The following is a 23,845-nucleotide window of genomic DNA, read 5'->3' on the forward strand; positions in this document are numbered from 1 at the left end:
ACGCTCGTTTACTTCGGCAGTTGGGCAGCCGACCAACCAGCGAACAGAGGGCGTCCCTGAGACCCAGATAGCAATTTCCTTTGGGCCGGATCCGCATAAAAGCCATTAGATCCGCCTGTAGCGGACATACGGTATCTGACTGAGGGCCAGGTCTGCTCCTGACACAGGTTTCAGCTCTGCTAGCAATGCTGTTTTATCACCGGTTTACAGATTTGTCCCAGGTCCAATTTCCGCAACTCAACTGGAAGTCAGGAGATGCGTTTAAAATACAAAACACTGATTTGGCCCAAACCTGTGATACGGATATGAGCATTTTTTGTGTGATATGGATATGACCATTTTTTCACAGCAGACCCAGGTGGTAATGATATTAATTAAGGTGCTGATTCTGCTAAATTGACTGTCCTTTCCCTACTTCATTGTCAACTAACTGCTAAAGAAAAAAAAGGTATTTTGGAATGGCACAAATTTAGAAACCATGGGGGTGCACTATGTTCCCATGACCATTTCATTTCTACACTAAGGCTGGAAAAGAAGATATAGTTGGCTCAATATTGATCATATGTTCGTTTCATTATTTTTATTATTATTACCTAGCAGTGGTAAAAGTAGTCAATTGTTGTTTGTGTCAGATCTAACAGTGCTATGAGACAACCCCATATTCTTGCCACGCATGCAGAAGTCCAAGCAGTAACGTTAATCAAGGATCTTTGGTTTGCTCACTATCAATCTTTTGACATGATTTGCCAGCCTGGACTAGGACAGCCCAACTTTTCAAGGAAGGCTATCTGCTTTTTATCTCTGTTGGTTTATTCAGAGACAACAACAAGCAAACGAGCGATTGATAACTTTACTGTAAGGTCATACTATTATTTTCCAGCAATATGGGCTACTAGCTTAGCTTAAGCAAAACAGCCATCACAATAACTATTTTGGAAAAAACAGTGATAACGCTAACAGGATCACTGATGGTAAAAAAACAAGTGTAATTGTGACTTAGCCTATTTTAAAAAAGGAATAAATGGCTAATGTTTATTTTGTGTTGTTTCAGATTGACCCGTATTGCATATGATAAGCAGATCTGGAACACGTCAGTAACACAGACTACCATACGGAACTGGGCCAGTCTTAGCCCTTATTGGTACCAGATCTGTCAAACGGATCCAGACCAATTTTGGACCGATGTGCGTTTGGACGCCGGATCAGGTCCATTATGCAGATCCGTGCCGGACGTTGTGGTAGGTGTGGCCCAGTTCCGTCCCAGGGTATGTTTGCTATCTGGGGAGCGATTATGTACCCAGGCATGGTGTTTCAATTACTACGTCCCCGCCCCTGAAGCAGATCGCTTGGAATACATCAACGTAGGGAGCGAAAAGGACTTATACTTCCTTTGAGCAAATGTAAATAATAGTTTAGCCTATTAACAGGAGTGTCACAGTGGTCACAGTGGAGTAGGATGTTATATCGTCAGCTAAACTTTAGTCATAGATTTTGTAACTTGAAATAGGCTACAAATGTACCCGAGTCAAACTGTAGTTTAGTAGGCTACATGGTCGGGTCAAAATCGCTATTTTTCAAACATTAAGAAGGCTCGACATAACTTGAAACTTTGATCGAAGCATCATCAGTGTCTCTACATATGAACTCGAGCATTAAGAACATTGTTCGTGTACACATAGTTTACTAAAAAGAAAGATTTTGGACAACTCACTCCTTGCAAGATGGCAAGATGGCAGCGAGCAGAAAAAACAAGTGAGTTGTTCAAAACCTCTCTTTTAGTAAACTGCGTTGATGGAGGGGTGTGAGGAACCAGTGATGCGTTGAGCAGTTTTCACCATCCTCTGCCGTCCTTTCCAGTCGGAGGCAGAGCAGTTGCCATACCATACTGTGACACAGTTGGTGAGAATGCTCTCAATGGTGCCAATGGTGCAGCGGTAGAGGTTTAGAAGTTCACCAGGATCTGAGGAGAGAAGTTGTGTTCTTTAGTCTCCTCAGGAAGAAGAGATGCTGGTGAGCCTTCTTGATCAAGGTAGAGGTGTTGAGGGTCCAAGAGAGGTCCACAGAGATGTGGACACCCAGAAACATAAACTGGTGACATGCTCCACCTCAGTCCTGTTGATGAGGATGGGGCTTTGTGTGCTAGCTTTTGACTTCCTGAAGTCCACAATGAGGTCTTGGGTCCTCTTGGTGTTGAGAGCCAGGTTGTTGTTGGTGCTCGGCGATGTTAGGTGCTGGACCTCCTCCCTGCAGGCTGTCTCATTATTGTTGCTGATGAGAGCAATCACCGTAGTGTTGTCTGCAAACTTGACAATGGTGTTAGAGCCATGTACAGGTATGCAGTTGTAGGTGAAGAGGGAGTAAAGGAGGGCTCAGCACACGCCAGTGTTCAGGGTGAGGGTTGAGTGGGTGAGGTTATCTAATCTAACAGACTGCGGTCTGTTGGTTAGGAAGTTCAGAATCTAGTTTCAGAGGGAGGTATTGATGTCCAGTTCACTGAGTTTGGTGATCAGTTTGGAGGGGATAATGGTGTTGAATGCTGAACTGAAGTCAATGAACAGCATTCTCACATAGGTGTTGCTATTGTCAAGGAGGGACAGGGCAGAGTGAATTGCCGTAAAGATGGCATCCTCTGTGCTCCTGTTCTGACAAATTCTCTTGAAAAGTATCCCAAGATTCTTTGCCTGTCGAGGAGTGGGTAGAAGAGGCCCGTAGACATTTATCTTTACGCCCTATGCCCCTTGCTGAACAGAGCCTAATAATTTTTGATTTGCTTGATGGGGAGGCTAAGAGAGAAGTCAAGTTCCGTCCTGCTAGTGAGTGTGACAGTCCCACCAAGATATTTGGCATACTTACAAGCATATATGGTTGCACTCAGTCTTATGTCAGCCTACAAAAGCATTTTTTTCAGCGACGACAGCTTGAAAGTGAGTCTGTTACCGAATACTCTCATGCTCTTATGCACACGCTAGAATCAATGTATTGAAAACTTATGGGATATAAGGCTTAAGAGAGAGTTACGACGTCAAGTGCGTCTTAACCCTATCATGGGTTTCTTTGATATTCGTAGTGAAGCCATTCGTTGGGTGGAGGAGGGTGAACATACTGACCATAGGCCACGGGCACACTCCTTTAGCACGCACGCTGGTTCCCCATGCGAGGTAGATTCCAATGCTGTGGCTGCTGCTCCTACCAATGACTTAACAGAGATGAAAGAATCACTTCGCAAGCAGCAGGCCCAGTTAGAGGCTATTATTAAACATCTTGACTCTCCCCAGCCCATGGCCCCTTCCACCTTTCTGCTCACTCACATCCCGGTCTAATTCTAGAGCAGAGTTAGCTGCTAACTCCCATCCACAGCAGCAGAGAAACTAGCACCCCCTGACGTCAGGACCCAGCCCAGGTACATTATAACTGGACGTGCACCTTTTTGGCCGGACTTTCCAGAAGATGGGTATTTTGGTGGTCAAGGATTCCATCGACCCCAACACCAAAACGCATAATCAATCTGTTCCCAGCCTTTTGGGAATTAACATTATTCGACACTGCTATCAGGAGTTGTTCATAGATCATGGCAGTTTCCTTTTCCAATCTTCAGCTGTTCGCCAGGCAGGCAAAGTGTGGCGTCGAGCTCTCTCAGAATGCCAGCACCTGGAGAAGGTGTTGGAGAGTGGCCGGGTAGGATCAGTGCGAGTGCAAGCAGGCCCAGCCGTATGTATACCCGCCGGGTCGATGAAGTTGGTCCCCGCTTCTTGCCACCAGGGCCTGGGGCCTACCCTTTCATCTGCTCTACTGGAGCCCATCCCCTTTACTGATGGACACCTACCTGGGAATCTGCTGATACCAACTGCTTACCTTTTGGTCACTTGTGGCAACGTCAATGTTCCTGTCGTTAACCTTGGAGATCAAGACCAGTGGCTTTGGCCTAAACTACAATTGGGTGAGTTATACGTAACCACACCTCCTGCCCCCGGCCCCTCTGTTCACTTTGAAATGGTGGGTGGATGTGATGAGCAAGTAGTCTTTATTCTGTCTACTCAGACAGAGAACAGTACCCCTCTTGATCTCTCCCAGCTTGCTTGGCCTGCCCTATCTGCCCAAGAACAACAGAAAGCTTGTGCTTTATTGGAAAAGTACAGAGGCACATTTAGTCAGGGTGATGGAGACTTAGGATGTGCGACCGTCGTTCAACACACTATCCCCTTGCTTGATACAGCCCCAGTGAGACAACGGTACCGTCGGCTCCCACCATCACAGTACGACATAGTCAAGAAGCACGTACAGGAGTTGCTGGATCACAACATCATCCGGCCCAGTTGTAGCCCTTATGCATCGCCGATTATGGCAGTGCAGAAGAAAGATAACTCCATCCGATTGTGCGTTGATTACCGTCAGCTTAATGCTAGGACGCCGAAGGATGCCTTCCCTCTACCACGCATTGAAGAAACCTTGGATGCACTAGGCGGAGCCAAGTGGTTTAACACCCTAGACTTAGCCAGTGGATACAACCAAGTCCTTGTCCATGAAAAAGATCGAGAAAAGACAGCGTTTTGCACACCATTCGTGCTGTTTGAATTCAATCGTATGCCGTTTGGGTTGTGTAATGCTCCGGGAACGTTCCAGCGATTGATGGAACGAATCTTCGGAAATCAGAGCTTCCATTTACTACTACTGTACCTAGACGATGTGGTGATCTTTTCCACTACTGTCCAACAACACCTGGAACGGCTAGAAATGGTATTGCAGAGACTACAACAACACAACCTGAAACTGAAGCTCAAGAAATGTCCCTTTTTCCAGTCTGAGGTCAGTTATTTGGGACACATAATTTCAGCATCAGGGGTAGCCACCGACCCTGAGAAAATCCGAGCTGTGGCAGAGTGGAAGAGGCCCTCAACTATCAAGGAACTCTGCTCTTTCCTCAGATTTGCCTCATACTACCGGCGGTTTGTGGGGGGTTTTGCGGCTTATCCCGCTCCACTACATAAGTTGGTGGGAGCACTGGAGGGGACGCGGAAGAAACCAGGGCCTCGGTTGCGTGGACGGGTTGATCAGCATTGGAGCCAGGACTGCGAGGAAGCTTTCCAGGCACTGAAGAGTCGACTGGTCCAGGCCCCTATGCTGGTCCAGGCCCCTATGCTGATTTCACTCGCCCATTCATTGTTGAAGTTGATGCAAGTCACTCCGGTTTGGGAGCGGTATTGTCCCAAGAGCAGGATGGACAAAAAAGCCCTATTGCATATGCCAGTCGAGGGTTGCGCCCTAGTGAACGGAATATGTCTAACTATAGTGCTATGAAGCTGGAGCTCTTGGGCCTGAAGTGGGCAGTAACCGAAAAGTTTCGGGAATACCTCCTTGGCCATAAGTTCACAGTATATACTGATAATAACCCCGTCCGCTATCTGCGGTCTGCAAAGTTAGATAGATAGATAAATAGATAGATAGATAGATAGATAGATAGATAGATAGATACTTTATTGATCCCCAAGGGGAAATTCAGGGGGTCTCAGTAGCATACAGACATCACACACAACATGCACTTACATATAAAAAATAAATATAAATATAAACATATAACCAAACTCCACTGTACAATAGAGACAGTAGGAGATAAGAAAAACTAACAAAACTAAATACTAAATATACTATATGAATTAAATGTAAAAAATCCAGTGTGCTTGAGGGTGATCAAGCATGAGACGCTTGTAGTGACAGGGCCTGAAGTTCTGTGTGCATGGTGAGGTGCTCAAGAGAGTGAGTGTCATGGTGAAGGTGCAAAAGTAGTCCAACAGTAGTCCTGTAGTTCTGTGTGTATGATAAGGTGCTCAAGAGAGTGAGTGTCATGGTGAAGGTGCAAAAAGTAGTCCAACAGTAGTCCTTTAGTTATGTGTGCATGGTAAGGTGCTCAAGAGAGTGAGTGTCCTGGTGAAGATGCAAAAAGTAGTCTAACATTAGTCCAACGGTGCAACAGTGCAATAATAAGGTCTAGAGACCAGCATAAATAATATGGACAAATAGGAGGGTAAAGTATAATGTAGACAAGGTAATATAAAAAACTATAAAAAACTATGACTAAGAACAGATTGAGGTAATAGGGTTACAGCCATTCAGTATTGTAGCAGAAGCCATTGATCAAGTTAGCAGCTGTTGAACAGCGGTGGGTATCCCAACTTGCACTGTTCGACTATGATATCAAGTATCGACCGGGCACAACAAATCGCAATGCCGACGCGGTTTCCCGACTGCCAGTAGCCACCAACTCAGACCCTGGGACAACTTCGGGGCTGGGCCCCCCGATAGTTAACACCCAAGAGGGCGAGACTAGTGCACTTAGTGCTTCCATCCTCCAACAAGCTCGGCAAGAAGCTGAAGCCCCCCGGCTGGGCCCCGGGGAGGCGGGACTCCTGCCCAGGGAGACAACCTGGCGACACTGTCCGACTTTTCCACCCTTGTCAGCAAAAGAAATGACCCCTGGGCTGGGCCCCCAGGGTGTCAAACCTCTCCAGGATGGGACGTTCAGCTTAGGCATTCAAGTGCCACCCTGGGTACCTGGGCCCCTGGGTGGCAGAAGTAAATGAAGTTGAGGCATCAAGCACGACCTGCAGTTGAGGCAGTTGAAGTTGAGGCATCAAGCACGACCTGCAAGTGCTACAATCGGCTGACCCCTGCCTTAATGCTTTTCTGCAGTTGTGGAAGAGGGGCCATCCCCCTAGTGCAGCTGAGGTGAAGGCGTCCCCAAGTGGAGTGCGAGGGGTGGTGAAACAGTGGCACAGAATCAAGGAAAAGGATGGGCTGTATCAAGAGGTGCAACTACCCCCATCCAAAACTACAGTCCTGCAACTCCTTTTACCAACGACCTTGCGGGCAGAAGTGCTTACCAACCTGCATAACAACCATGGGCACCAGGGAGTAAATAGGACGACAAGCCTGGTCCGCCAACGGTGCTACTGGCCAGGAATGAGTTATGACATCAAGAAATGGTGCAAGGAATGTGAGCGGTGAGTGGTGGCCAAGGCAAACCAGCCCAAGGTCCGGACATTTCGGGGGAACTTACTGGCCACCCGTCCCTTGGAAATAATAGCCATTGACTTTACCATCCTTGAGCGTGCCAGCAGTGGCCATGAGAACATGTTGGTGGTCACTGACGTTTTCTCAAAATTTACACAGGCTTACCCAACAATGGACCAAAAAGCCAAGTCTGTGGTAAAGGTGTTAACCGAGAAAAGGTTCTATACTTACGTAAGACCTTTGGAGATTATCCATCTCCCAGAGCCCACCCCACACAGCTGGAGCGCCCTATAGTCCATCTGTCACAGTCCATACAGCCCCTCACCCAGTCTCACGTGGCTTAGAGCCAGCCCTGCCTGGACTAGAGGAAGAGGACTCTGAGAGAGCAACTGTTCCACCCACTATCGCAGAGGATGGGCAATATGCCCCGAGACCATCATCACCTGAAGTTGAGTGTCAGCCAAGTGGTTCATCATCCAGCGGTGCAGGCCCACTCACTTCTCCCATAATATTGCCAACTTTACCTCTTACTCAGGTTAGGTCTCAATCCCCAAGACCCTTAGAGTATGACATATCCCCTTCTTTCCCAGCACCCGGGGTCAACGCTCCATCAGACCTGCCCATGCCCCTTTGAAGGGGTTCTAGTCGTAGTACTGCTGGTCAGCATTCAAACCCCTACAACCTACCACAATCAGCCATTCACAATCAGCCTGTTAGACTAGTAGGTGCCTTATTCTCCAACTCAGCTGACATTTCAGGAACTGTTCACCGGAACGGTGAACTTTAGTGGCCGGGGTGAGTGTAGCCGGGTGAACTTGTCACAGCTGCCAGGCGGATTGTGTGCCTATGGGGGCGGGACTGATAATGAGCAACAAATGTCTTCCTGTTTAAAACACGTCTTCCGGCGTCATTTGTTTGTAACGTGCTGTCGGCGTCGGAAGGCTGGAACTGTTAGCGGTACATCGTTCGTTGAGCGAGTATGCCGAAAGCCTGTCCCCCTCCTACCTCGGCTCACCTCTTGTGATGACCGGTCATTGACTTTTTAAGGCCTTCGAATTGTCGGCAAGGGGTTCTGACCACTGTTTTCTTCGTGTTTTGTTTGAGTTTCAGTATCGTAGCCAGTCATGTTAGTTTGGGGTTGTTGATATCGTTTGTCTGTGTGTGTGTGCGCGTGCGTCTTCGTACGGGCAGGCGCTTTGTCTGTTTGTTTTGTTTTTTCTTAATTTCTCATATTTTGCCCCTTACTCCTCTCTTTGACCATCTATGGCCTGTGGCCTACTGAACTTCACCTTGTCAGCCAAACCTGTGTAGTAGCCTGCTTTGTGTGAGCACTTGTTAGTGTGGGTTAACAATTGCTGTGTATCCTCGTGTGATGAAATTACTTCCTTAGGTGGAATGGTGTGTATTTCAAAGTAACTTTGTGTGAATTATAGCTTAGTCCATCTCTTCCCAGTTTGATTCTATAGTTGCGGTCTGACTGAGATGTAGTGGGTGGGTGTCTGTGGGCCCATATTACTTAAGAGTTGTGTCTGTTTATGGTATTTGTCTTTATTTTGGTTGTGTGTATTTTCCTTTGTTATTGTTATGTGTATCATGTACTCTCTCCCCTTTTAAAGAAAACTAAGAAACTTTCTAAACTTTCTTTTCCGAAAATGATAAGACAAGGACTGAAAACAAATAAACTATTTATTGACTGAGACAGCCTCTATGTTCATTTACTTGAATAGCCTGCTCTGGTAGTTTATATACTGCAACCAAACACTTTGCTACAAATGATTACAATGTTTTGGGTTTTGGGATGTGTTTAATGTCAAGTGTTTTCATTTATTTTTCCTATTTTTTATATTTTGGAAGGAAAGACTAAGTAGATATGTTGGAGGGGCAAATGGAGAGATGTAAATGGAGTAGCTTGACGTAGCCATACTCAATTCTAGTCAAAATATGACTCTGATACTGCTCCATTGGGACATAATTATGGGGCATGTACTGATACAGGGGGGAATAACTCTGCACTCAATTGGATAGACCTAACCAATCAGAGCAACGAAATAGCTTACCATGAGGTGTAGGAAGAAAACACACAAACCATCCCTCTTCTCCAGAAATGCCTTAATATTGTTTTCTAGTCTAAAAGTTTTGTAAAAGTTATTGTGCCGTCAAGGCTATTAGGAAAAAACTGATAGCCTATATCCCCTCCGTTTTTAAAAATAATTCTGTTGAACACTGATATGCTACAAACATGTTATAAACAGCTGGGAAAGGCTGTCGCAAATCCCTCAAACAGGTGGTCAATCAGAGATTTCAAACGAACGAGGGAACAACATGTCACAATGCAACAGTGCTGTTTTCCCTTGATGAAAGTGAAACCACGAGTTTTTCCACATCTCAACTTTGGCCAAAGTTTTCGGAAATAATCGTTTTCAGTGATAAAACCTCATTAAATAATATGCATTTTCCATATGGGGTCTTAAAAGCCATGTCTCCTAGCCACAGCATTTTTGTTTCAAACATAGGCCTAATCTATGCGTGCTCAGATGACGTGATAGACCAGGCACTGTTGCTCACCTGTCCAAGCCTCATAACATACTACCTGAGAGCCATGGACAGTGCTGATTAAAAAAACTGATTACATGGACTGTTGAAAGTACTCAAAAGTGTCATGACAGTGAGAGTGATCTACCTGGAATTTCCCTATTGATTAATTTGTTCATTATTTCTTTTTTTTTGCTGTTTCTTTTTTAGTTGAATCATTGGGAATATGTGGTAGTTCAAACGCAATTGTGAAAGCAGATAAAGTAATTGCCTTTGTTTTACTTACTATGTACTATAAAGATGGGATAATAGTATTTTATTTTATCTAAAACAAACCACTATGGACAATATGACTTGTCAAGGAAGATGCCTATGCTATCATAATATTAACTGTACTGTGTATATGATTATGTTTTTTCCTTGTCACTGAACTGTGTATTGTTTCATATGCCTGGAATATGCGTGAATGATGGTTTAAGGATTTAAATTGTATGATGCTAATAAAGTTTTGTTTTTATGTGTGGCCTATAGCCCAAAGGGGGGAAATGTGGGAGATTTTTTTAGACTCTATCCCTAAATTGTATGTGTTAAACATTAAATTTTCTATAACAATGTATATGGCTTACATAAACTGTGTGTTGGTGTGTGTTTGGGTTTGTGTGTCAAAAATGTAAAAGATATATGTGGATGAGTGGGAATAAATAAATATGTGGATGAGTGGGAATAAATAAATATGTGGATGAGTGGTAACAGCGCTGTATGTGGTAACGGCTGGGGAGGTGTGCATGAAAAGTATGAGTATGAGCATGCATGAGTGTGGTTTAGGATCCTGATGAGTAAGAGCGGTCGTAATTATTTATTTACATATTCATTACTAAGGATAAAGGCACTATCAGTTGTCTGAACCAGTATTGCTGATTGAAAGTAGGCTTTAAATCACTTTTGAACAGCAATATTATAATATAAAACATTTTCCTGCACACACAGTTATCTTTATTACAGACCCTCAAACATGGAAGATCAACTATGCATTTGAAAGACAGTGTGGTGGCCAATACCTGGGTGACTTCCAAATAGGTAAGCTATCGTGGTAGGGTGAAGAATATTCAAGCAGAGGGAATATGGGCTCCAATGAGGATGGATATGATTCCTGAGTGGGTTCTGGCCTATGGGAATGAGAAGATGAAGAAATATAAAACAAAACTCTCTCAACACTTGCAGAAAATTATCACACTCATCAAAATGAATTGTCCTAATATCTCTGACACAAGTTGGCCTCACAATAAAAGCCTACAAAACGGCAAAACTTTCTCTAGGGTAGCCGGCAGTATAGGCTATATTTGCAGCATAATCCAGCTGGGTGATATTTTATGACTGTGGGAGAGTCCTACACTGTATGAATCAAAGGTGAAAAGAAGTTAGGCTATTAGGAAAAAACTGATAGCCTATATCCCCTCCGTTTTTAAAAATAAGTCTGTTGAACACTGATATGCATGTTATAAACAGCTGGGAAAGGCTGTCGCAAATCCCTCAAACAGGTGGTCAATCAGAGATTTCAAACGAACGAGGGAACATGTCACAATGCAACAGTGCTGTTTTCCCTTGATGAAAGTTAAACCACGAGTTTTCCCACATCTCAACTTTGGCCAAAGTTTTCGGAAATAATACATTTCAGTGATAAAACCTCATTAAATAATATGCATTTTCCATATGGGGTCTTAAAAGCCATGTCTCCTTCTAGCCACAGCGTTTTTGTTTCAAACATAGGCCTAATCTATGTGTGCTCAGATGACGTGATAGACCAGTCAGTCGCTGTTGCTCACCTGTCCAAGCCTCATAACATACTACCTGAGAGCCATGGACTGTGCTGATTAAAAAAACTGATTACATGGACTCTTGAAAGTACTCAAAAGTGTCATGACAGTGAAAGTGATCTACCTGGAATTTCCCTATTGATTAATTTGTTCATTTTTTTGCTATTTCTTTTTTAGTTGAATCATTGGGAATATGTGGTAGTTCAAACGCAATTGTGAAAGCAGATAAAGTAATTGCCTTTGTTTTACTTACTATGTACTATAAAGATGGAATAATAGTATTTTATTTTATCTAAAACAAACCACTATGGACAATATGACTTGTCAAGGAAGATGCCTATGCTATCATAATATTAACTGTACTGTGTATATGATTATGTTTTTTCCTTGTCACTGAACTGTGTATTGTTTCATATGCCTGGAATATGCGTGAATGATGGTTTAAGGATTTAAATTGTATGATGCTAATAAAGTTTTGTTTTTATGTGTGGCCTATAGCCCAAAGGGGGGACATGTGGGAGATTTTTTTAGACTCTATCCCTAAATTGTATGTGTTACACATTACATTTTCTATAACAATGTATATGGCTTACATAAACTGTGTGTTGGTGTGTGTTTGTGTGTCAAAAATGTAAAAGATATATGTGGATGAGTGGGAATAAATAAATATGTGGATGAGTGGGAATAAATAAATATGTGGATGAGTGGGAATAAAGATATATGTGGATGAGTGGGAATAAATAAATATGTGGATGAGTGGGAATAAATAAATATGTGGGAATAAATAAATATGTGGATGAGTGGGAATAAATAAATATGTGGATGAGTGGGAATAAAGATATATGTGGATGAGTGGGAATAAATAAATATGTGGATGAGTGGGAATAAATAAATATGTGGGAATAAATAAATATGTGGATGAGTGGGAATAAATAAATATGTGGATGAGTGGGAATAAATAAATATGTGGATGAGTGGTAACAGCGCTGTATGTGGTGACGGCTGGGGAGGTGTGCATGAAAAGTATGAGTATTAGCATGCATGACTGTGGTTTAAGATCCTGATGAGTAAGTATTTATTTACATATTAGTTACTAAGGATAAAGGCACTATCAGTTGTCTGAACCAGTATTGCTGATTGAAAGTAGGCTTTAAATCACTTTTGAACAGCAATATTATAATATAAAACATTTTTCTGCACACACAGTTATCTTTATTACAGACCCTCAAACATGGAAGATCAACTATGCATTTGAAAGACAGTGTGGTGGCCAATACCAAATAGGTAAGCTATCGTGGTAGGGTGAAGAATATTCAAGCAGAGGGAATATGGGCTCCAATGAGGATGGATATGATTCCTGAGTGGGTTCTGGCCTATGGGAATGAGAAGATGAAGAAATATAAAACAAAACTCTCTCAACACTTGCAGAAAATTATCACACTCATCAAAATGAATTGTCCTAATATCTCTGACACAAGTTGGCCTCACAATAAAAGCCTACAAAACGGCAAAACTTTCTCTAGGGTAGCCGGCAGTATAGGCTATAGTTGCAGCATAATCCAGCTGGGTGATATTTTATGACTGCGGGAGAGTCCTACACTGTATGAATCAAAGGTGAAAAGAAGTTCTATGCAAGTGCAACAACTTTCATTCGTTCCTGCAAAAGCCACTGCCTAATATTAGAGATTTAACACAACTCATTGCATTGACCTTGTGTGCATTAAAATAGCAGAGTTTTCAATTGACAGTTATATACAACTATGTACAGTGTCCATTAAAAGAATAAGACAGATTTAAATGTATGTATTTCAATGGTTGGTGTTTTTGGATGTCTGGGGTGGCAGCATGTACTATCAGAACATTCTTCACAATATTTCACAATCACAATATTTAGTCTTCTTTAACATTCTATAGGTCCCTTCAGAGCGTAACAAGACCGGTTCGCCCTGTCGGGACCTATTTCCCGATAATGACCGGCGTTCTATACATTATCCCTTACTTGTAGCCTACTTCAAAATGCACTTATTTAAAGGTACTTCCATCCACCCTCCAACACAATGTCCTTTTTGCTGACAAAAGCAAAATCTGTAAGTACTCAGTGCTATTTCAGTATCTCATTTCATTCCCATCTCAATCCGCTGACTTACTTGAGAACCTCCAGTTTACACTTTGGATCTTCCACTCTTTTTGTAAGCAGCTTCACTTCTGACTCCTCCAGAAAATTGTTGCTCACATCCAGCTCTCTGAGACGGGAATGGTCAGAACCCAGTGCTGAGTTTAACTTCCAACAGCTTGTGTTTCCGAGTTTGCATTGGGAGAGCCTTCATTCAAAACAGAAGAAAATACAATACCATCATGTGTATTAGGGGCACCTTGACATATTTATAGGATAGCACCTAAGTATCATCTTTACAGTTTACTATCATCCATTGCTTGATTATCTTGTTTCATGCGCTGTAAAACATAACAGCTTTCCTCACTTAAAATGTTTAGTAAGTATAACTCAGTTTTTGTCTTTAGGCCAAATGGTAGAGAGTGTAAGTGCACTACACTAAGTAAGCATTTGTTTGCACAACTTTCAATTCATTTTCCAGATTAGTCTGTAAATCCAAGGGCAATGCATTTTTTTTTGCATGTTTTTTAAAAGTAAGGTTAACAAAGAAACTTTATAGTGTAGCACAAACTTCAACAATTCAAGTATAGTTTACTTGATTGTTTACTTTACCACCTCAAAATTAAGTGATACTCATTTTAGGCAAGTAATCTGAAGACAAAATCAGCAAAATTAACAAAAGACAAAAACTGAGTTATATTAACTAAACACCTTGAAGGTGATCATTTTAGAATTCATTGTGACCTCATATTCATGTGTTTGAGATAAAATATAGTAAACAGTCGGTGAAAAGAATTCCTATAACAACTACTGACACATATAACCCAGTGAATTGTACTGTGTATAATGATGCAATTGGTGCTTTAATTTCGGAACAGTTTTACACTTCTGTGTCAAAAACATAAAGTTTATGTTTGAGGAATTCATTACTTAGGGGTGCTACCAATCCTGTTGACATCCCCTACCAAATTATTCTACTAGTGCTGATTTGTTCGCACAATGTAAGAGAAACCATGCAATACCTCAGTATTTCTAGTTTACAGTTTGGACTTTTGAGTCCAGAGCACAGCTGTTCAACCCCAGAGTCCCTCAGGTTATTTCCACTCATGTCCAGCTCTCTCAGAGCACTGTGTGGCTGCTGGAGAGCTGAGGCCACCATTACACAGGAATGCGCAGAGAGGTCACAATTTGATAGTCTGAAAACAACAGAGGATTAGTTTGTGAGGGTGCACTATCAGAGGTAATTACAGACATGAACTGCAGCAACAACATCAATGATGGCAGGTGTTTTTGTAAGTAATATGTCTACAATCATATTTTTTTCATTTAATGTTTCCTTAAAACAAATGTTGTTTGAACCACATCAGAACAGTCTAGATATGTTTAAACTTCCTTGTTGCCCCAAATTCATGTGATTAAAATCAGATAAGAGAGTTGATGAAGAGAATGGCAACATCCCTAAAACAACGACTGACAAATCCCAGCAAATTGTATTGTATTTAATGATGCAATTGGTGCTTTACTTTCCAAACATTTTCAGACATCTGTGTCAAAAATGAAACGCTTGTGTTTGAACAATTCATTAATTATAAGTGTCACCAATCATGTTGGCATTACCTCAGCTTATTTTGGCAGTTTCTCACCTTATCTACTATATTCATGTCCAGCTCTCTCAGAGCACTGTGTGGCAGTCTAAACATCAGAATTCATTGTGACCTCATATTCATGTGTTTCAGATAAAATATAGTAAACAGTCGGTGAAAAAAAATCTTATAACAACTACTGACACATATTACCCAGTGTATTGTACTGTGTATAATGATGCAATTGGTCCATTCATTTCGGAACAGTTTTACACTTCTGTGTCAAAAACATAAAGTTTATGTTTGAAGAATTCATTACTTAGGGGTGCTACCAATCCTGTTGACATCCCCTACAAAATTATTGTACTAGTGCTGATTTGTTCGCACAAAGTAAGAGAAACCATGCATTACCTCAGGATTTCTAGTTTACAGTTTGGACTTTTGAGTCCAAAGCACAGCTGTTTAACCCCAGAGTACCACAGGTTATTTCTACTCATGTCCAGCTCTCTCAGAGCACTGTGTGGCTGCTGGAGAGCTGAGGCCACCATAACACAGTAATCCACAGAGAGGCCACAGTTTGATACTCTGAAAACAACAGAGGATTAGTTTGTGAGGGTGCACTATCAGAGGTAATTACAGACATGAACTGCAGCAACATCATCAATGGTGGCTGGTGTTTTTGTAAGTATTATGTCTACAATCATATTTTTTTCATTTCATGTTTCCTTGTTTCCAAATGTTGCTTGAACCACATCAGAACAGTCTAGATATGTTTAAACTTCCTTGTTGCCGCAAATTCATGTGATTAAAATCAGATAAGAGAGTTGATGAAGAGAATGGCAACTTCCCTAAAACAACTACTGACAAATCCCAGCTAATTGGATTTAATGCTACAATTGGTGCTTTACTTTCCAAAAAAGTTCACACTTCTGCTTAAAAATGAAAAGCTTATGTTTGAAGAATTCAAAATTCATGAGTGATACCAATCCTGTTGACATTACATCCACAATCATTCTACTAGTGCTCTACTGATTTTGTTCACACAATCTAAGAGAGACACCATGCATTACTGACCTCAGTATTTCTAGTTTACAGTTTGGACTTTTGAGTCCAGAGCACAGCTGTTTAACCCCAAAGTCCCACAGGAGATTTCCACTCATGTCCAGCTCTCTCAGAGCACTGTGTGGCTGCTGGAGAGCTGAGGCCACCATTACAAAGGAATCCGCAGAGAGGTCACAGTTTGATAGTCTGAAAACAACAGAGGATTAGTTTGTGAGGGTGCACTATCAGAGGTAATTACAGACATGAACTGCAGCAACATCATCAATGGTGGCAGATGTCAACAATCATATTTTTTTTCATTTCATGTTTCCTTAAAACAAATGTTGTTTGAACCACATCAGAACAGTCTAGATATGTTTAAACTTCCTTGTTGCCCCAAATTCATGTGATTAAAATCAGATAAGAGAGTTGATGAAGAGAATGGCAACATCCCTAAAACAACTACTGACAAATCCCAGCAAATTGTATTGTATTTAATGATGCAATTGGTGCTTTACTTTCCAAACATTTTCAGACATCTGTGTCAAAAATGAAACGCTTGTGTTTGAACAATTCATTAATTATAAGTGTCGCCAATCATGTTGCCATTACCTCAGCTTATTTTGGCAGTTTCTCACCTTATCTACTATATTCATGTCCAGCTCTCTCAGAGCACTGTGTGGCAGTCTAAACATCAGAATTCATTGTGACCTCATATTCATGTGTTTCAGATAAAATATAGTAAACAGTCGGTGAAAAAAAATCTTATAACAACTACTGACACATATTACCCAGTGTATTGTACTGTGTATAATGATGCAATTGGTCCATTCATTTCGGAACAGTTTTACACTTCTGTGTCAAAAACATAAAGTTTATGTTTGAAGAATTCATTACTTAGGGGTGCTACCAATCCTGTTGACATCCCCTACAAACTTATTGTACTAGTGCTGATTTGTTCGCACAAAGTAAGAGAAACCATGCATTACCTCAGGATTTCTAGTTTACAGTTTGGACTTTTGAGTCCAAAGCACAGCTGTTTAACCCCAGAGTCCCACAGGTTATTTCCACTCATGTCCAGCTCTCTCAGAGCACTGTGTGGCTGCTGGAGAGCTGAGGCCACCATAACACAGTAATCCACAGAGAGGCCACAGTTTGATACTCTGAAAACAACAGAGGATTAGTTTGTGAGGGTGCACTATCAGAGGTAATTACAGACATGAACTGCAGCAACATCATCAATGGTGGCTGGTGTTTTTGTAAGTATTATGTCTACAATCATATTTTTTTCATTTCATGTTTCCTTGTTTCCAAATGTTGCTTGAACCACATCAGAACAGTCTAGATATGTTTAAACTTCCTTGTTGCCGCAAATTCATGTGATTAAAATCAGATAAGAGAGTTGATGAAGAGAATGGCAACTTCCCTAAAACAACTACTGACAAATCCCAGCTAATTGGATTTAATGCTACAATTGGTGCTTTACTTTCCAAAAATGTTCACACTTCTGCTTAAAAATGAAAAGCTTATGTTTGAAGAATTCAAAATTCATGAGTGATACCAATCCTGTTGACATTACATCCACAATCATTCTACTAGTGCTCTACTGATTTTGTTCACACAATCTAAGAGACACCATGCATTACTGACCTCAGTATTTCTAGTTTACAGTTTGGACTTTTGAGTCCAGAGCACAGCTGTTTAACCCCAAAGTCCCACAGGATATTTCCACTCATGTCCAGCTCTCTCAGAGCACTGTGTGGCTGCTGGAGAGCTGAGGCCACCATTACAAAGGAATCCGCAGAGAGGTCACAGTTTGATAGTCTGAAAACAACAGAGGATTAGTTTGTGAGGGTGCACTATCAGAGGTAATTACAGACATGAACTGCAGCAACATCATCAATGGTGGCAGATGTCAACAATCATATTTTTTTTCATTTCATGTTTCCTTGAAACAAATGTTGTTTGAACCACATCAAAACAGTCTAGATATGTTTAAACTTCCTTGTTGCCCCAACTTCATGTGATTAAAATTAGATAAGAGAGATGATGAAGAGAATGGCAACTTCCCTAAAACAACTACTGACAAATCCCAGCAAATTGGATTTAATTGGATTTAATGCTACAATTGGTGCTTTACTTTCCAAAAATGTTCACACTTCTGCTTAAAAAATTAAAAGCTTATGTTTGAAGAATTCAAAATTCATGAGTGCTACCAATCCTGTTGAAATTACCTCTACAATCATTAGTGCTCTACTGATTTTGTTCACAGAATCTAAGAGACACCATGCATTACTGACCTCAGTATTTCTAGTTTACAGTTTGGACTTTTGAGTCCAGAGCACAGCTGTTCAACCCCAGAGGTCCCTAGGTTATTTCCACTCATGTCCAGCTCTCTCAGAGCACTGTGTGGCTGCTGGAGAGCTGAGGCCACCATTACACAGGAATCCGCAGAGAGGTCACAGTTTGATATTCTGAAAGCAACAGAGGATTAGTTTGTGAGGGTGCACTATCAGAGGTAATTACAGACATGAACTGCAGCTAGAGCATCAATCATAGCAAATATTTTTCTGCAGATGATTTCCACTCATGTCCACCATGTCAGGGCTCGAATTATCTTTTTGTCTTTAAGGGGGTCTCTCTATCTCATAAAAAGTTGACACACCCCGCGCATAGCCTAACAAGGCGATACAATGAAATAGCCTAGGCGCAAGTGGCGCTTTTGCGCAGTACAGTATATGCACTCGGTAGGCCTAGGCTTTACCTTGACACACGCATACAACAGACATAGATTTTTCATAGAAATTGATTACTTTTAATTAATTTCAACATATTATTGATTATAATAGTCCATATCTCTCATTTCAATTTCACAATACAAAGAAATAGACTAAACGATTTAGTCTGTGCCATTCTCAATTTCACAACGTAACTCATTTAAACCAGACCACCGTCTCAGATAGGCTATCCTCAGTGTCAAACACAATAATGCATGTAGTGTAACTTATACACAGGGGAAAAAGCACTAACTGGCAGAAATGAATAAAGCCAGCCAAACTATGTTCTAGTAGGCTAATGTGTTGAACCGTGGAAAATTAATAGACGAACAATTTTGGAGTTTGCATTGAGATATTGTCGGGTAGCCATTGAATATTCCGACATCAGAGATTGCTAACAGGTGTTTCAAAATAGCTGGGAACTTTCCGGAGCTCTGAATGGCAGAGGATAGCTAGATCATCAGACAACACAATCATTGTAGGCTGCATTATGGGCCATAATGTATGGCTTTGTCAATCAACATAGAGTAAACCGCAAGTTCAACAGCAAACAGGACTTTTCAGCACAGTATCAAACCACGTAGGCTAGCCCAATGAACGCCTATGCAAATAGACAAAAAAAACACTCACATCAAAGCAGGGTGACTTCTTCAGATTTGCGAGTGCTGTCAAATCGATACGGTTTGCTCATATAGTCTAGTGGTGTGGTGGTGAAGTGTCATGCTGCGTTCAAGAGCGTAGTGTAGGTCTACGTCCCGTAGTAGCCTATATTTTAATTTAACGTCTTTAATGGTAAGAGATCGCACAGGGATGGATAATGAGCGGTTGTTTAAGATTAAATTACAATGCCAGACACCTTCAGATATGAGAGACCCCCTCAGGTTTTTGACTTTGTTGCTTTCATGGGAGCCAGTCGTCACTCTATGGGAGCTCGGCTCCCTCTGGCTCCCATGTAATTCGAGCCCTGCACCATGTCCAAAACAGTTGGGTCAGGGGCATGTTTTCCACTGCCTTCGCCTCTTCATTTAACAACATTCTGTAAATGTTTGGGAACTGAAAAGACCAGTTGCTAATTTTTTGAGAATGAAATGGATTTCCCATTGTTGCCTGATATAGGGTTTCATTTGCTCAACAGTCTTCTTAATCATATTCTCTCTTATATTTGCTTTTTTTAGTCTTTATCATTACACAACTTTTCCAACCTTTAGTTGCACCTGCCCATATTGGTGACAATTGCTCACAATTAAATTGTCAAATTGTCCATTTTCAACATTTGATTTGTTGTCTACAGTATGTCCTTTTCATAGCTAAATATGGATTTACAAGATTTGCAGATGATCACATTCTGTTTTTAATTGCGTTTTATGTCCCAATGTTTTAGAATCGGGATGGCCTGATCAATTACATGACTATAAACATGGTGGTAGAAGGATAATAGGATAATGTTGCGCTCAGATGTGGAGTTTCTTTCAGTCTTTCAGAGAGTGAACCCCTCCACCTTCATGACTATAAACATGGCCGTCAAAGCATATCAACATGAAGTAAAAGTCATGCCCTTAAAATAAAAATGAATATAGAATGTGACACTCACTGGGCCTTTCTACAGCAGCTCACGAACATGCTTAGTACTGTTTTGCGTTCTGAAGGGTGACACTTTTGGTGGTTAAATTCACCCAGAATCCCTCCTGACATCTGAATTAAGGTGCTAATCTCTGACCAATGAGAAAGTGAAAATTCTCTCTGTGATTTCAGGAGGCTTTCAATGTCTTCAATCACACTGGGATCTTGCATTTCAATCTGACAGTGGAGAAGATCAATACATCTGTCCATAGAGACATCTGCCTGTTTACCCAAATCTTTTATGTATTTCAGTGTGCTTTCAGTTGTCCCTGAGCTGTCGTAATCTGTCAATAGACATTGCAAAAGTGTCTGACTGGACTCCAGAGACATTCCATGCAGGAAACGCAGAAAGTATTGGTGTCCATTCTTCCTCTCCAACATTTTATCCACAGCACGTCTCAGCAGAGTATCCAGGGAAACATCTTCAGGCTGTATTCTGAACTTGCCCCCCAATAAGTGCTTTAGGACGTCCATGTTTTTGTTGATGTAGGCATAAAAGACGCAGAATGCAGCCAGAAACTCCTGAATGCCCATATGCTTAAGGTGAAAAACATTCTCCTGAAAGAACTCAGACTTGTCTTGATGGATCTCTGTGAAAATCCTGAAAATTGATGCAGTCTCTGAGATATCAATTTCACAGTCTCGCAAATCCTGTTCAGAAAATGTGAAACTGTTTTTCATTAACTGTCTCAAAGCTAGTTCTGAAAATCTCATCATCATTTCCATTTTTGTTCTTTGGGGCTTCTCATCGACCATTTTCTCACCCTCATCTTGCACAGAACTGCTCTTGGCCTCAGCCTCTGTGTTCATCTGACTAATAAAGAAATGTGAGTACAATTCAGTGCAGGTTTGTATCATCCTGCTTTCCCCCTGTTCAAGCATATTCTTAACAACACTGACTGCTATTGAACACAAGGCTGGGATGTGACACATGGCATAGAGGCTTCTTGACAACTTGATTTGATGCAAGATGCAACTTGCGTCTGTGACATCCTTTAGACTGTCTTTGACACACTCCTCCATTTGTGAGTCAGAGAGGGGAAGAATTTCTGTCACTCGGTTGATATACCAAGAGGGAACTTGGTTGGTTGATGATCCACGTGAGGTTATCCACACCTTTGCAAAAGGAAGCAAATTGCCTTTGATGACATTTGTTATTAGTGTATCAACAGATGATATTTCTAAAATGTCACACAGCATTGGGTCACTTTGGAAATCCAAATGAAGTTGGCTTTCATCCAGACCATCAAAGATCACAACAATTTTGGAGTCATCAAATCTCTTTATATCTGTTTCTGCTATATTGTCAAGCTCTGGGTGGAAATTAAGCAGCAGCTTGTGCAGACTACAGCAGATGTCCTTGACTAGATTCAGTTTCCAAAATGGAAACATGAACACAAAATCCACATCCTGGTTTTCTTTTCCATCAGCCCAGTCAAGAATGAACTTGTGCACAGATGATGTTTTTCCAATGCCAGCTGCGCCCTGGGTCATCAATGTTCTTATAATGTTCTCCTGCCCTCTATTCTGTCTCCTAACATTAAATGCCTTAAAGATGTCATTGCAGCAGACTGAAGTGAGTTTCTTTTCATCCATTTCAAGCCTTGAAGGAAACCAGGCTCCATCTTCTATAGTATCGTTTCTGATGATCCTGTGATTGGTCTGACATGCAGCTTTTGTTATGCTCTCATCACATTGCTCAACCCTCCTCTTCAGACTGGCTTTGTGAAACTTCAGGAACCCATCATCTATTGAATAAAACACAGGATACAGAGAGTGAATATTCTGCAATGTTGAGAAATGTCTATTATCTCAGGTTTCGTAACATTTCTGCAATATTACTTAATAAATATGGTAATCACATGCCTGCTTCAGATACTGTAAACATGCACTTATTAGTAACCCAATTTGAAAAGAAAGGAAAAAAATAGGAATCTATCTACATTATTTAGGTGATGATAGTGCATGTTTGTGCCTTCTCATTGCCAGAGTAAGTGAATTATCTAATGCTATCTTTATATTTATGTTTCCGTCCTAAACTATAAACGTGAATTAAACTACATTAAAAGCTATACATATTAGGTTATAATAACTGTTATGTTATTGTGCAATTTATGTTGATGCCACACAAGTGGATGACTATCCACAACATGGCTGTCATGTGGGATTTAAAGATTTAAAGACTTCACTGCAGTCACAGATACAGCTGTTGGGTGACATTATGAATAAAACATTGACATTATGAATAAAAACGTATTATTTCACAACTATGAGCAGAGTATTTACCTGATACAGTAATCTTATAAGATCATTTTTTTTTTACAATATCTCTAATGCACATTTTGAAAGGTCCTGTCCGCAACATGGTGACACAGAATGTGTTCCTATTGTTCCCAACTTTAGTCCACTGATTCTTTTTAATACATTAACATTAAGCATCATCAATCACTGTTAGTTGGCAGTGTTGCATTTTTTGTTTACTATCATCATGAGTGAATCAATCGATTACAGTTTTATTAGAGACTCTGTAAATCCTTACTTGCCTTATGTGCAATGCATTTGCCAGGGATTATTTTAAAAACATAGGCTATTACTTTAGTTATGAAATTCCATGTTCTAGCAATCATTTTAAATCCTAAGCCATGCACATAATTAAAAAGTGATGCTCTGACATACAGTGATTTAAAATGAACAATCTTACACAGCAATTCTTTTGAGATTGAGGTATAATAATTTATGAATATGTATCTGACAAATGGTCTAGTAGGCCATGTTATATCACCATCTGCAATTATGTGTAAATTATCAAATAAAATATCAGATTTGCTCTTATTGTCGTTCATCATGGCCCACCTCTTCTGCTATTGGCGATATTTATAATTGGCTACAGGTTACATTGAACCTGAGATCCAGGCCTGGAAAATGGGATTTTTTTGCTACTTGACTTCCCATACATTTGCAGACAATTTGTATTTTACACAACTGTCACACCCTTCCCCCTGGACATGATTTCATACAAATAGTAGGCTATTGCATAATTACCATAAAGCTCTTTGTGATCCTCCTGGTTGGGGCGTACATAATAACCATCTAAACCCAATACTGCTAAAGGTTATTTAGATGCACCAGTCTCCTCTATGCACATTTTGTGGCAAACTTTTTGTGGCCAATGCATTACATTACTATACTATTCCTGTCACCACCATCTTGCGAGGAAAAAGTCCCGTACTAGTCAAACTCTCCTCCTTTTGCATCGATTAAGAATAGATTGCACAGCATTCGCTAATCGACTTTTATGGACTTCCTCCTCACAAGATGGTGGAAGTAACCACTGTCATTTTGTATTTAAATAAAAACACG

General features: G+C 41.0%; 1 protein-coding gene across 4 annotated transcripts in view; it reads right to left on the reverse strand.

The window, feature by feature from the left end:
- LOC143125309 (uncharacterized) overlaps window positions 1-23,845 on the reverse strand; it is a 46,514-nt gene that overhangs the window by 12,148 nt on the left and 10,521 nt on the right. For all 4 annotated transcript variants that reach the window (XM_076286660.1, XM_076286668.1, XM_076286674.1 and 1 more), the window contains 10 exons: window positions 20,457-22,233; window positions 18,389-18,562; window positions 17,739-17,912; window positions 17,078-17,251; window positions 16,122-16,295; window positions 15,459-15,632; window positions 14,487-14,660; window positions 13,499-13,672; window positions 12,629-12,724; window positions 10,596-10,703 (listed from right to left, as the gene is read on the reverse strand). In XM_076286660.1, the coding sequence (XP_076142775.1) occupies window positions 10,596-10,703; window positions 12,629-12,724; window positions 13,499-13,672; window positions 14,487-14,660; window positions 15,459-15,632; window positions 16,122-16,295; window positions 17,078-17,251; window positions 17,739-17,912; window positions 18,389-18,562; window positions 20,457-22,233 (3,199 nt within the window). The remainder of the gene's footprint in view (window positions 1-10,595; window positions 10,704-12,628; window positions 12,725-13,498; window positions 13,673-14,486; window positions 14,661-15,458; window positions 15,633-16,121; window positions 16,296-17,077; window positions 17,252-17,738; window positions 17,913-18,388; window positions 18,563-20,456; window positions 22,234-23,845) is intronic.

The sequence above is a fragment of the Alosa pseudoharengus genome, unplaced genomic scaffold (genome assembly GCF_046254945.1).
Source record: "Alosa pseudoharengus isolate Yale_2024_CS ecotype anadromous, Long Island Sound unplaced genomic scaffold, YU_APseudo_1.1 YU_APseudo_1.1_scf_1, whole genome shotgun sequence".
Lineage (NCBI taxonomy): Eukaryota > Metazoa > Chordata > Actinopteri > Clupeiformes > Clupeidae > Alosa > Alosa pseudoharengus.